The sequence below is a fragment of the Battus philenor genome, unplaced genomic scaffold (assembly GCF_028537555.1).
Source record: "Battus philenor isolate CCGP_79_NKW_IND1 unplaced genomic scaffold, ilBatPhil1.0.hap1 SCAF_9, whole genome shotgun sequence".
NCBI classification, from domain to species: domain Eukaryota; kingdom Metazoa; phylum Arthropoda; class Insecta; order Lepidoptera; family Papilionidae; genus Battus; species Battus philenor.
The window spans coordinates 840,774-856,822 of record NW_027181759.1 but is presented as its reverse complement, the minus strand read 5'-3'; the positions used below and the strand labels follow the sequence as shown (position 1 = coordinate 856,822).

The 16,049-nt window shown below is 35.5% G+C and overlaps 1 protein-coding gene across 2 annotated transcripts in view; it reads left to right on the top strand.

The window, feature by feature from the left end:
* The window catches only part of LOC137932184 (monocarboxylate transporter 9-like), an 87,777-nt gene extending 81,608 nt beyond the window's left edge, over window positions 1-6,169 (top strand). For both annotated transcript variants that reach the window (XM_068775781.1, XM_068775780.1), the window contains exons 4-5: window positions 4,191-4,473; window positions 5,457-6,169. In XM_068775781.1, the coding sequence (XP_068631882.1) occupies window positions 4,191-4,473; window positions 5,457-5,674 (501 nt within the window). In that variant the 3' untranslated portion in view covers window positions 5,675-6,169. The remainder of the gene's footprint in view (window positions 1-4,190; window positions 4,474-5,456) is intronic.
* The last annotated feature ends 9,880 nt before the right edge of the window (window positions 6,170-16,049 follow it).

Sequence of the window (16,049 nt, the reverse complement as noted above, 5' to 3'; positions counted from 1 at the left end):
GAGATTAAGGACCTAGACGAAACCACGACGGTGCCTGAAATCGTAGAAGCCCTACAGAAAATAACTGGCAGAGGAAGCCATATTTCTGAACACTGCGTCAAGTCCCTTCGCAAAGCATACGGAGGAACACTTACGGCTTCTATTAGAGTAGCAGCAGAATTGGCCAGAACCTTAACAGAGCGGCAAAACATCAAGATAGGTTGGGTCAATTGTAGAATAAGAGCTACTCAAAGGCCTATAAAATGCTTCAGGTGCTGGCACTATGGTCACGTTGCAAACAAATGCAGCAACAAACATGACAGATCGAAGAGCTGCATCAAATGTGGGGAAATAGGCCACAGAGCCAAAGAGTGCGGTAAGGAAGCCCGATGTGTCCTCTGTGTTGACATTGGGAATTCCGAAGACTGTGCTCACATTGCAGGATGTGGTCATTGCCCTGTATTTAAAAAAGCACTTCAGATGTTAAGACAGCCTCAAAAATGATCAAGGTACTACAAATTAATCTTAATCATTGTGAGGTTGCCCAAGACCTACTCATGCAGACTGTACAGGAGCTAAAATTAGACATAGTACTAATTTCGGAACCCTATAAGCACATCAGTGGCCTAAACTGGATCACTGATAAGGAAGGAAAAGCTGTCATCTGGGCATGTGGCACTAAACCTCTCCAGGGTAATCAAAATAATTGTTCTGGATTTGTAAGAGCCAAATTTAATGGAATACATTTCTACAGTTGCTATGCACCACCTAGCCTAACACACGATGAGTTCGTCCGGTTCCTGGCCAAATTAGTGGAGGATGCCCGAATGTACTCCCCGGTAGCTATAGCTGGAGATTTTAACGCTTGGGCAGTGGACTGGGGTAGTAAAGCTACAAACACTAGAGGTTGCCAGCTTCTGGAAGCGATGTCACTGTTGGACGTCGCCTTACTTAATACAGGCGATAAACCCACGTTCACAAGAGGCGAGGCGAGCTCAATTGTGGATCTGACTTTCGTCAGCAGTACACTGGCAAGAGGAAATAACAGTTGGGAGATCTCGGATACTTACACCGCTAGCGACCACTGTGCCATATACTGGGAGGTATCATGTAAGCCAAATACAAATAGAGTACCACACACAAGAACTGGCTCAGTGGGTTGGAGGACTAGCATGTATGATCCCGGCCTGTTCAAGATAGCACTCGAGGATCGACCACTGCTTTCCAAAAGTGCCAGTGAAAAGGCGGCTGAAATCATAAGGAGGCTGACCGAGGCCTGCGATGCAACAATGCCAAGGCGACGCAACAACAACCGAACCCCACCGGTGTACTGGTGGAATGATAACATTGCTGAGCTTAGGAAAATATGTGTTAAGGCGCGTAGAACCTCCCAACGGGCTCGGAAAACACCACAATTCGAGCAGCTCTACGACAAATATAAGGAAGCGCGATTAAAATTAAATAAATCCATTAAAGAGAGCAAGAGAAACGCGTGGAAAATATTGTTGGAAGAGGTTGAAAAGAATCCATGGGGCAAGCCGTACCAGGTTGTAGTTAAACAACTGAGACATGAGAATACAACGCCCACTTGTCCTATTCTACTGGGAAGAATTGTCAGAGCTCTGTTCCCCACGCAACCAAAATCCTCCTTTCAACTAGGGATTGTGGATCCGAATGAAATCCCCCCTATTACCGAGAAGGAGCTAATGGTAGCATGCGGTAGGGTTGAAAACAACAAAGCTCCGGGACCGGATGGGATCCCCAACGTAGCTCTTAAGCAAGCTATTGTAGCAACACCAGGAGTCTTCTTGGAGGCCTACAATAGCTGCTTACTGGAAGGCACCTTTCCTACCGCGTGGAAACGACAGAGACTGGTACTTCACCCTAAAGGTAAGAAGCCACCAGACGAGCCATCGTCATACCGGCCCCTCTGTATGCTGGATACTGCGGGGAAAATACTAGAACGTATTATCCACAGCAGGATCGAAGCAGCAGTTGAACCCCACCTAGCTAACTCACAGTATGGGTTCAGAAAAGGCCGGTCTACGCTAGACGCTATAGAGCAAGTAGTCAATATAGCAAAACTAGCAGTGTCTGGGAAAAGATGGAAGAGAGGCTCGATAAAATACTGCCTGGTTGCCACCTTGGACATTAAAAACGCCTTTAACTCAGCAAAATGGGAGGTCATCATGCTCACTGAATGTACCTCTATACCTACGTAAAATAGTCGCTAGTTACTTCTCTGATAGGGTCCTCATATACACTACGGAAATCGGGACGGAGGAGTACAAAGTCACCGGAGGCGTCCCACAGGGGTCAGTACTAGGGCCACTTTTGTGGAACGCTATGTACGATGGACTCCTAAAGAAACATCTACCCAGCGAAACTAAACTCGTCGCATTCGCTGATGATCTAGCAGTCGTTATAGTAGCGAAACACGTGGAGGAAGTGAAGTGGGCATTTGAAAGATCCTTCCAAGTAATCACCCTGTGGATGAGGTCAGTCGGACTAGAACTGGCTGAGCAGAAGACGGAAGCAGTGCTCATTACTGGCAGGAGAGTTGCGGAGACCATCACACTCAATGTCGGCAGCTGTGAAATCGCAACTCAACCAGCTATACGGTACCTTGGAGTAATGATCGACCATAGGCTAAACTTTAAAGATCAGGCTGAGAGAGCAGCAGCGAAAGCGTCTCTGGTGACAGCTAAACTCTGCCGACTCATGCCTAATGTCGGAGGTCCCAAGCAAAACAGAAGGAAGTTATTAGCGTCGGTGACTACGTCAGTGCTTATGTACGGAGTACCCATATGGTCCGATGCACTGAGCAAACAGGAGTCCCGACGGAAAATCGCCTCTGTTTATAGAGTCAGCACTCTACGGGTAGCTAGCGCCTTTCGTACAGTATCGGAGGATGCAGCATGCGTGATAGCAGGTATGGTTCCTGTTGCGCTTCTTGCAGACGAAAGAACTGATCTGTACCGTAGCAAAAAAAGCAAATCAGACCCAACTTCAGCTGAACTTAGAATTCGGGGAAGACTGAAAAGCTTGCAACAGTGGCAATCGTTCTGGGATAAGTCGACGAAAGGAAAATGGACGCGTAAGCTTATACCAAACCTAGAGTCATGGGTGAACCGAGATCATGGAGAGTTGAACTACTACCTGACTCAGATGATATCCGGCCATGGCTGTTACCGAGCGTATCTCCATAGGTTCAAATACGAAGATTCCCCTGACTGTCCTAATTGTGTCGGAATGATTGAAGATGCAGAGCATGTCTTTTTCGTCTGCCCCCGATTTAACGAAGCCAGGAGGTCTTGGGAAGAAGGTGTAGGATGCAAAATCTATCCTGAAACTCTGATAGCTACAATGCTATCCTCGCCTTCGGCCTGGGAACTTACGAGCGCGTACTGTACGACGGTGCTAAAGGAGTTGCGTAAAATAGAGCAAGAGCGGAGGAAGTTGGCCTGAACAGCCACTCTATCAGAGAAAGCTGCGGCTAAATCCCCCCCGCGAAGTAATGCCTAACGGCCATGCCGTGGGGACCAGGGATACCGAAGAGAGAGGATTGTTTTTAGTCGGTATTGATCTAGATCGAGTCCGACATACGGGGCACCAACATCAGGCCCTATGATACGTAAAGGTATTTTTAAACCTCTATAAAAAAAAAAAAAAAAAAAAAAAAAAAAAAAAAAAAAAAAAAAAAAAAAAAAAAAAAAAAAAACACACACACAAAACATAACGTAACACGTATGTACACACAACATACACACACATATCATTCCGTTCGGAACATTTAAGAATTTTTTTTTTATATGTGTGTATGTTTATGCATAGTATAGTTTAATTTTTTTTGTTATTGTCTTTTAGTATTATTATGACTTAAATTACGTAAAGTATTGTTAAAATAAATAATAATTTTATTAATATGTATATATATATATATGGTATGTTGCATATGCAGAAATCCGTTCATCTAGGATAAGTATATCTGACATTTTGAGCTAATTAAAATTACTCTATGCTTTCTTGTTTACTCTTACCACGCATGGGCAAGCTCAGCGTGGGACAAACCACAAGGAGGACCAATGGTTTCGTTTAGATCGTTGGAAGTCTTAGTGGAATAAAATCCCATGGTCAACAGTGGGATTTTTACGACTGAAATGACGATGACACCTGAACAAGTATATAAAATGTAAGTCTGTTGTTTCTAGATCCTTCTCGGCTGGTTGGGGGATTGGAAGTGCGTGAACCCTAGTACAGTGTACGCGGTCTGCATGGTTTTCTGTGGCGCCGTAACGGTTCTCATGCCGTTGCTGACCACGTACCTTGGACTGGCTGTTGCCTCCGGAGCCTTCGGTGCCTTCATTGCCGCCAACTACTCCCTTACAAGTATAATCTTGGTGGAGCAGATCACGTTGGAGAAATTCACCAACGCGTACGGCCTGTTGCTTCTGATACAGGGCGTCGCCAATCTGGCAGGACCGCCGTTAGCAGGTTGGTTTCTTTACCTTTACCATTTAGATACAACCATTAGTCTTAGTATTATAGAAAGGTCAAATACGAAAGCAACCAGTATACTCATTGCAAGATATTTCGTGTTTTCATTTATGTTTTACGACGCTTTTAAACAGACAGACATACATATATATTGAAGAACGAAATTGCATCGAAGCGTTGCTATCAATTTTTAAGGAGCTCAAGATCGAGCAACGTATCTAGGAAACAATTCATCCAAAATTTTAATATCTTGATGACGTCATGCGAAAGTTTAGGTTAGAGTAAATAGTTTAAGAGTTTTCAAGTGGCGATTATGAGCCGGTAGACGCGGCATGGGTAGGCCCTCCCCCACTAGGAGTACCGACGACATAGTTAAGTTCACGAAAAGTAGCTGGATTAGGGCAGCGTGGGATCAGTCGTCGTTTCGATTTTTGGGGGAAGCCTATGCCTTGCAGTGGGCATCTATCAGCTGAAAAATAGGAGAAGTAGAAATGGTCTAACATACAAAAAATTTGGGCTATTGGTGTCAATATCCTTATGTGTAAGGAATCAATTGAACGGCCCGGTGATGCGTAAAAGCTTTCTCGTGGTTTTAACAAAAGAAAACTATTTGGTCGTATATATCTATATATATCTTAAGGTAGTCCGGTATTTCACATATAAGAATTCCCAATAAGAAAAGAAAATACATGTAATCTATTCAATATAACATATCTACGAGTAAATTTACTTAAAAGTGGGATTACTAGAAAATCCGACTACCAACGCCATCTATCGGCAAGGTTCGAAGTTAAAGCGTTATGAATGCCATCTTGTATTTTATTTTGGCAACTTCAACGGCTACGATTTATTATAGGTGATTGGTTATAGATGTAAAGGCTTTAAAAGAGTGAACGTATATCTCATCTGTCACTTAAAATCTTGAAGTTAGTATAATAATATCCGTGTGTTTTATTGTTATATGTTTTTTGACGTTTCAGGTTGGATATACGATATAACGAACTCTTACGACCTCTCTTTCTACCTTGCCGGTGTGTTCATCGGCATATCCGGGCTTGTTCTGGTGATACTGCCTATTTGCAACAAGGCGAAGAAGTACAATGCTATAAGGAAAGCCAAACCTGCCCGTTCGCCATCTTCTGACGGGCCCAGCGTTGGGAACGGTGAGGTCAAGTCGAACGGTAAGCTGATCGTCTGAAGTCGTATTCGCAACTATTTCTAAAGCTCTTAAAATATTTTAGATTGTTGAATAGTGAACATTTTGAAAAATTAGAGTTCGGATGAAGTGGAAGAAATGATTTTTTTCAAGTCTATGACCATAGACCGTGTTTTATTGACTAAATCATCTGTTTAAGCACATTCTTCCACAAGGTCGTTTATTATTAATTAAGGATTGATATTTGTATAAGGAAGCTTAATTGAGAGGAGACGTAATACGAAATTAGAAATTCAATTGTACGAGTCGCTTAGGATCATTGGTTTAGTATAAGAAATCAGGAATTGAACAAAAAAAAAAGTAACATTACAAAAGTATATAGTCGTTTAAGGTACATTGGTAGAGAGAAATTTTTCATTTAACTAAACTTAGTTAATGAAACAATGATTAACATTTAAAAAAATGATGATTTCTATGTGTGAATAACAAATATATAAAACATTGGTTCCAAAATTATTTCTCATAGATCACTTTTAAAATTTGACCCTTTCCAGTGGACACTAAAAAAACCTAATGCATTATTTCTTAAAATAATATCTGTCAGTCAAGATGCCAGCATTAGCTCTTCACAATTGTATGTAGATAAATTTTCGAAAAATCACTAAGTTTGAACCTCTTTTGTCACACCTTTATAAAATTAAGTTGGATCCAGTGGACCCACCCCAATATTTCTACCAAATTAAAATTCTACCAAAAATTGTAAATCACATTTTACTTGCACAGATCTGGACACTTACTAAATATGCAAGTTTTAAAATTAAAAGTCGCTGAATTTGCTAAAATATCTGCATATCTTTAGTGATGTTAGGCTTACATGTTAAGTTTTCGAAAGCTGTTACATTTTAGTATACACCTATTTGTAAACCTCAATTTTTTTGTAAACCTCTGTCGACTTTCCTCTGGATCTTATTGAGTTCACTTGGACCCTAATAGGCCACGTGGATCATTTCGATGTAACTGTGAAGGATTTAAGTTAGAAGGTCTGAACTTAAAATACAAATCAAGTATATATTTTATTTACTAGTAATCAAAATCAGATATAGATATAGTATCTCAATCATAGATCCACTTAAAGTCTACCGTAGCCTCCTAGGGGTCCATTTTGAGAACTAAGGGTATAGTTAAATAAAACAAGTTTCACTCAAATATCATTTATAATGTTATTAAAATCAAAATGACTGTCATAAATACTAATTTTCTTTACGAACGAATCAATGTGTGAGTGAAAAATACAAGAGACAATCATATAACCCTTCATACAACCATAGATGATAATACAGAATGTAATTAAAAATTTGCACGTGTAAACAGATTATTACTTGAATCAGAATAAACTAAACATTTTTTTTAATGATCGCACTATCATTGTTTACTTTTTACTTTGCCTGATTCAATAAATTCTGATTCAATAATCAAATTTAATTAATTCCAAAACTAATACATGTTGGAGTCATTAGATTTTTTTAAAAATAAAATTAAGCTGTGAAATAATGTTAAGCCTGTTTGAGAGTTGTGTAAACTTTGACGAAGAAAAATATAAACTGTGGTAAGCGTGGTAGCTTCTGAGCGATTTGTAAACAGATATCGAATGTATATTTACATAAAATTATTAATTTTATATGGAGACAGCTTTAATAACTTACCAGTGAAGAAGGTATAGCTGTCTATCTCACTCACACATTTTCATTATTTTTGCGTAAAAGCTGTTTATCATAATAAACATAAAATTTTATGTAAATATCTATTCTTTCTGTATATGAGTGTAAAAAATGAAATACCAACAATATACAATTACAATCAGTAATTATATGAAAACATAGCATTTATGAAAACCTTGTAACTGTCAATAATGAGTATTGGTGAAAAATTAGTTTCAAATCATGTTTCAATACTAATAATTAGATACAAATCAAATAAATGATACAATTCTACTTATTAAGAGCAATACAGTATTAATAGTAAATTTCTACACCTACTAAGTTCAATGAGAAGCTAGATGTAGTTATTTTTTTAAATGGCAAACCTGAATATTGCTGTCACTTTTGACATATTTGGTTGTCAAAAAGAAGTTCCGCGGACGTGTAGGAAGATGTCTATACTGGCAAATCTAGTTTGTCTTGATTAGTGTAGATGTGTGGTGTGAATAGAATAGGCTAATCGTGGGATTTCGTATTTGGAATAGCTTGGATTATGACTAGGTACGACTGTAGGCTACTTGGAATTATCGTGAAGTAACATAGGAATGTGTTTTGATTTCGTACGTTATAATTTATATTTGAATGTGGAATTTTTTAATCTTTCATATTTTTGTACGATCGTAATTTTTAATCTGTCGAATATCGATTTCGTGAAATGGAACGCTAATAAAAAAAATCGTAATATTTGACATTTAGATTTGGCGGGAAATATTTTGTGCTTGAATGTTTGATAGCTTGAATAACTGAATGAAATATATGTTCGTGATGTTACATTTCACGTCAAAAGTTTATTTTAAAATTAATCAGCTTAAATAAACTTTTGATGTGATCAAAATAAATATAAAAAGAATTAAATAGCGAATGAAAATTAAATATTACATTAATTAAAAATCACCAAAGACTGCCTCACATAATACAACAGAATGTAAAAATTTTAAGATCTTCCCTTAGAGTTGTAATTAGAGATGAGGCCGTATCCGTGTTTACCTTTGCCTGGCTACGTATCCGTCATCGTTGGTAAGGCAAAGGACACGGACGTGGGGCCAATATTAAAAGAAAAAGTTTTCTCAGACTTTTTTTTTCTCTTAGATCATTTTGAAAATTTTGTTGGTTCCGGTGAAACCATCACCATTTACACCATATTCTGAAAAATGGATGACGATTCAATATATGATTTTTACAACAGTCTATGAGTTTGTTAAAATCAGGTCAATATTTTAGTCTTTTGGAAGCAGAAAAATTTAAGTGGTCCTTTTAGGTCCCCAGGAGGTCCACCCTGACCATTTTGAGAACTAATGGACAAGAGTATTTTGTAGTAATTAACACATTTATGTTAAAAAACCTTGGACAATTATTAACGTACCAAATTATCAAAGCTTTGTTTGGAATTAAATTAGTTTAAGTTTAGATTTATGTTTAAATTACAATATTCGTGAAATATTGTCTCCTTTTGTATACAAAAAATAAGGTATTTTATAATTTTAGTTTTTAAGTAATTTTAGTAGTATAATTTCTATATGAGAAACATTTAAAAAGTAAATACGGTTTAATATTATTAAATTCTTTTAGATCATGTAGCTTCTTTGTGTTGAAAAAGGTTGTTCGACATAACAAAAACAGATTATGACCAGAGATTGGATCATCGGATGTATATTTACGTATTATTATTCCAGCTAATATGGAGATAGTTTCATTGAGTTAACATAAAATATATTAACAAAAAGAACTGTTTTAAAATTTTTACAGGATGCTTGGTTATAGATGTAAATTTTTTAAAGGGTACATCTGTGTCTAATCATTTTGTACAAAGCAAATGTGACAAGCCAATACCTTCTAGTAGTACGAATATCACAAGAATGGATATAAAAAAATATTATCACTACACTATTACTATTTCTAAAATTTTTTTACACATATTAATCGACAGAAATTGAGATAAATATCCTTTTAGAGCCTTTACACCTACTAACAATCACCATGTATATAAAACATAAGATAAACTAAGAGTAATTTGATTTTAGATAAAAGGTGTCACTCTGACAGGCATTGTCTCTTGTCAATTTGCAGTAAATTCTTATACAGAATTATTCATAAAAGTCACTATCGTCTCTATACGAGTCAAATGAGATGTATTCACACTTTTGAAGCTTATTCACCTATAACCGATCATCCTGTATATGGATAGAAAAAACTCATAAATAGGTTCCATAATAATCAAACACTTTAAACTTAAATAGTTTTAGTTACATCCGAATATCTTTTCTCTGTTTATAATACACTATCATACCTTCACATATAACACCAATCAACCATATAAGGTCTAACCCCATCTTTAAACATACTGTATATTAAAAAAAATACGTGCACGTGTCAGAGAGCAATACGATATTTTTTTATATCGAGGTCATATGGTATCTTGGAAATAGGTTTTGTGATAAATGTAGATTATAAATTTTTTAGGACGTAAGCGAGCAACACTGACGTTATTTTCTTGCCAGATGAAAAAATACAATTAGTAAATATTACCAATCGTTAGGCAATTTTATTTTTTTTATAATTTTTTTCTATAAAATCAGTAGTTTATTTCCAAGATATTTTTCAATAATTTTGGCTAATTTAAATCATTTCATTTTGATGTGTTTTTCTTTTTGGTTTAGGCCAATACGGGTATAAAGACGTATTATGTATATTTGTGTCGCATGACAAAAGTGTGCCTAGTAAAATTAATTTTTAATTTTATTTTTGTTTTATTTCATCGATGCATGCACCTTTATTATTATTATCAATAATATATATTTTATTATTTTAATATATAACTAGTGATTCAATGAATTAATTCAATAATCGGTGCCTAGAAATTAAAACAGATAAAATAACAAAGAATAAATTGTGATATAAAAATAAGTACGCAATATTCTAAAATCTCGGGAATAAATCTATTGTAGGTTTAAATCTTTCATAATTGATACTGTCATATATTTTCTACAGTCCTATAGTTTCATAATCATTAAGGTTTTTGGTATGAAAATAGCTTTCGGTAGTATTTTTTTATTTCTGGTAACATTTTTTTAATCTATCGTTTTTGGTAGAAAAAGCAATTTGACTTAATAAAAATAATTCGATTTCAATTGACATAATCTAATAATATTTATTTGTATTTAAATTAAAAAAAAATTCATAATCACATGAACACAATTATAACTTTTTAAATAGTGATGCTAGATTACAGTAATCCGTAGTAGTAATTAAATGACTTGTTGCCCACAAATCGCATGTTTTCTACTAATTTACACTAATGTTACCATATAAAAATGTATCTATTTATACCACGTAGTTATTATATAAGCTTTTATAAAGAAAAATACCTCATAGCGTTATATATGTAGTTATAAATTCCATTATTTAATAAATCGTAGAGAGTGGTTCGATATATACCTCATTGAATACATATTATTATATTAAAAATGTTTACTGCACGTTTGTTGTTTGGGGCCTTCTTTACGGCTATTTGTCTTGGATAATAAATTTGTGAATTTTAGATTACGTCAAATAAAAAGACCATTTTAGCTTGAAATCAACCTGTGTTTTAATTTATAACCCTTGCAACATTTTATAGAGCAACTATTCCGACTTGAAGTTGGTGGCACTGAGAATTTTTAGACTTGACCGGTTTGAAATTTCAAAAATAGAACTTTTGACTGCTTATGTCATATAGTTGAACAAATTGGCGCCAGCTTAAAAACAACCTTTCAGCGATTTTATGAATTTAACAAGTGAATAGTTTTGTTTTATAATTTTTAACGATTTCCTTGTTTTAACAACAGTCAAGATAGATCTTGGTTAGTTTTGATGTTAAAGTGCCATCTAGTATATTTCTTTATAACCAGGGTTTTGAATATTAAAAAACAATAGTTTCGTTGTATTGTTACTAAATATTATTGCTAGATGGCGCTATATTTAATTTTAAAATTGTCTGCTAGTTGTTTATTATTGATCAATAGGTGGCGCTAAATCAACTCAAAATGTAATTTTTATGACACTCTTCAAAAAACAATCAAATGGAGGCTTAATAGCACAGGTCTTTATATAAAGTAAAGAGGAATATAAATATAACAACTAGTAATTAAGAATAATTTAGTATAAGGATAAACCATGTGTATTATTGAATGTGTGTAAAAGTTATTGATATTTAGATGTTATATTCAAAAACACTTTCATACATCGTCTGTCTACCGTATTAACACAGGTCTAAATTCTCCCATAGTTAAAAAGAACAAAATATGCAATTTCTTAAACGCTGTTGCCTGGTATAGACATCTTTGATACATCGCCATGCATGTTCAGAAAAGAAGCTTTGATATATACAACTATATATAAAGTTGAATGATAATAATATATTTTTTTTGTTTTATATAATTAGATCTTAATCTGATTTCTAGCTTATGTCCTGTACCTGATATATTTTGTGAATTTTGCACATATTTCTAATAATCAAATTAATTGTACTGTAATAGGCATCTGTCTCTGGTGTAAGTAAATTATTTTGTAAATAAATAATTTTAAAAAATCGTGTTTAATTTTATTTAGTACAGAAAACCTCTCTACTCCCTAAAAGAACTTAAATCTTTATCCTATTCGTCTAACTTAAGATTTTATAAAGGGTTAGATAATTAATGCATTATTTAGATGTCCCTCTTCAAGACAAAGGTTTTTCTCCTATATATATATATATATATATATATATATATATATATATATATATATATATATATATCGCAATATCTTATATCTCTGGATACTTATTTGTGAGTAGTGGTAATTCTATATAATTAATGCTAAGTGTTAATTATATAACATTGTATCTCGTTAATTTGTTCTACCGTGGGGTACCACTGCTTGATGGTAGTCTACAACCACATATCCAAATCCTAAAGAAGCGAACACTGCAGCTTCCATATGCTTCCCGATTGCTAGTGACGACGAAGCCATCAAAAAACATATACAATTCGCAGAACAGATTATTGCTTAAGTTTTGAGGTTCCGGAGACCACGTACTGAAAAGCTATAAAGGACTTTATTAATAAGTAGACAGATGTCTCTGTTAAGGTCCTGTTAGCCTGGAGGTCTATGTGAAGCAGTAGTCGTATTACGACTGAAACGTGATGATTTTTGTAGGATATAAGCTGTAAACAATACTCTTGTAAATACAACTTTATTGGAGGTATGCCAGACAATTATAATAGATCGCGCGGTAAAGAAATTAACAAAGAAAAATTCATGCTTTCGCCGCTGTAACCAAGCTGTCAATGGAACCATTTATGCTCGTCGCCTGCGCACGCGGCTCTGCGCTTTGCACCCGATCTCGCTTCACGGCAACTCCGCTAGATGGCGCTCAATAAGGTTATTACAATTGTGACCATTTTTTGTTACGGTAGTCGTAAATTTTCATAAAGTAAATAAGAATAAAGATGACATAACAGTGTTTGCTATATGCACGTTCAAAGTCCGATCCTTGCTGGAGAGAAACACTAATTTTAAATATTCAAAAGAACACGTCGCCGCTTCGCCTCGCTCGCGGAGCCCGGATTTAATATTTATGCAAAACTTTACATTATCACGCTGAACATTGTACGATATTAAAACATTAATGGAGAAATACGCTTTGCTTGTAGCTGCCGGAGTGTTCAGTCGCTTGTTCAATTGAATAAAACTCTTGTGCGAGGTTCAAGGTGCAAACATATGAGTATATGTTTGCACCTTACACTTTGCTGATAGACTTCCACTGGCAAGACCTAGGCCTCCCCCAAGATCGTATCTAGCGACTTTGCAGGACCTTATCTATGTCGGTCCATCTTGTAGGGGTTCCCAGGCCGCGTCTACCTGCCCGTGATCGCCACGCGAGGGATTTTTGGCCCCAACGGTTGTCGATTTTACGAGCGATGTACGCCGCCTAATGTCACTTCATACGAGCAATTCTTGCAGCTACGTCAGTGACCTTGTTTTTAAACGGTTTTATTTAGTTCGACCCGTACGGAATTTATTTGAGTCAAAATTAGAAATTGAAATTTAAGCACCTTCCCGTTGTCAGATTGATCTGAAATTTGGTACACACATTTAATTTAGATGTCAATACAATATAATAAAACCAATAACATTATAAATCTAAGATGGCCGCCGATACAAAATGGCGGATTACATATTTTTGCTTAACCCCCTCAATATGGGTATCAAATGAAAGGGCTACACTAGTAAAACACGATGTTTATGTCAAAATTTAAAATTCAAGATGGACGCCGCTCCAATATGGCGGACTAGGTACATATTTTTCCACAACCACCACAATATGGGTATCAAAAAACCGTTTAACTTAAAAGTTTTTTTTAAATGTATTTATTTCTACGAATCTCCACCGAACTTAGCCCTTCCGGCAACACATTCGTCTTCAAATATTGCGATATTTTGGATGAGATGTTTCATTGTTTCCCGAATTTTTCATCCGAGTAGCCCAGCCCATTCACTATATAACTAAAAAGTAATAATTCCATTTTCAAAAATATGATTTTGTTCTCTTACATATAGTACATTTTTTGTTACATTTCTTGAAGGTATATATAACTTTTGTTATATAATTTAAAAAAATATGTAGATGTTTTTAAACAGCGCGCGCGTGGGAGCATCCTCGTATCAATAAATCTACTTCAATTGAATTATATTTCGTACATCGTCCGAAATCTCTGTTTGTTCTCATTTACATACGAAAAGATAGGGCTTTGATATTTTAAGGTCCATTCAAATTTTATGATAATGAAATTGACACAGAGCCGTCGCTGATAACGGCTCCGGTCCGTTTTATGCGGGAGAGTAATACGGTTCGGTAATAATTTAAGCCCGGTCCAAAATAGAGCTTTATTAAAGGCGCGATGAGATGATAACATTGGAAAATGGATTTCTAAATAATTTAAACAGACGTTGGATCCCATTTTGCGTTTTGTTTAAGACGATCTTAAACCGAAAGCTTTGTGGCGCTGTCGCCTACGCTACCAGCAAATAACTAACCATAAGTCTCTTATCCTCGCGCTGAAATAAAGAATTTATAATGGTATAATGAACGAATATTTTTAATACGAATTTACACAGTGTGATTAGTTAGATTAGTTGTTAAATATATAAAGGGTCAATGTGCCTATACAGTACATTTCCCAGCAAAAAACTTTAATAATTTTATACCTATTTAAAATCATCCAGTAAATTTGATCAGTTTAAACCTACTGGTGTACAATAGGTCAATAACTTCTAGCAGTACAAAGTATGCAGGTGCAGATAATAAACAAAAGAAGTAAAAGATAATGTGAAGTGAAGAAAGGAGATGGAATGGTAGACGTTAAGAAGAATATAAGATGAGAATGAAAGTAGAAGATTCTCACACGTGGAAGGGGAGTAGGAGAGGCCACAATAACGGGCTACCATAAAAAGATAGTAAGTAATAATTATTTTAACATATTATCATTACGTTGTAAATTGTTTCTAAAATTAATTATCTTTGGATAGGCTGTATATTATATTAACTGACAACCAATCGGCTCTACATTCACCGCTATAAAGCCAATTCAATCTTTCTTCTGGAACAGTGATTCCCAAAGTGGTCTATATCGACCCCTATGGGTCGACGACAACCTGCAAGGGGTCTACGTCAGCGAAAAAAAAATTGGAGGTCCATGAAATGAAAATGGGGGTCCACAGACTGGACATCATTCGCCGAGGAGATTTAAAATTAATCCTTACAAAATTGACGCCAAATGTTGATAGTTTATTATTAAAGCATCAGGTTCATCCTTCTCACTAAAAATATTGACTTATTGCTGAAGTTATTTTATTTCTAGTTTATTTTATGTTTATTTAATGTTACGTATATTTTACATTACACATACAAAATTTTATTTTGAGTAGTTTTAATTTAAATTCAATTAATAAATGTACAAATTAACATGTGTTTTTACTTTAAGTTCTTAACACTAAACTTCACTACAGTTAAAAATTTACAGGAAATCAATATCAGGTAAGTAGGGAGTCTATCCAACACGGAAAAACATGGCAAGGGGCTACGACACAAAAAGTTTGGGGAACTCTGTTCTAGATCTTCTTTTCTTTTCAGTCGATGTACGCTCACTCCAAGGCATTGGCCAAAGATTGCCACGATAACTGGCCCTGTGCTGCCAGATCTTCCCGCGTCTTTTACTATGTCGTCAGTCCATCTAGTTGGGGATCTAACCACGTCGCGTCTACTGACTTGTGGTCGTCACTCGAGAACTTATCGGCTCCAACGTCCATCGGCTGCACGAGCGATCTGGGTTCTTCTATATCTAATGGATTCAGGCGTTACTTTGCGGAAGTCCTTAAGTAAGAAAAGGACTAATATATAGCTACTGCATTTTGATTGTTAAATAGGGCCAATTTGAAAATTGACTGATATAGATAGATTAGTTTTTTTACCAACATACGCAGTAAATTGCTTAGTAAATTTATATTTCCCGTAATAATAAAGTATTCGTATATAAAATTTAAAAATACAGACGCTTTCGAATATTTCATATCCAACTTGAAATCTGGCTCGCACTCGATCCCATTGTGAGTAATGCCCAAAACGTACGTTATTTATTCAT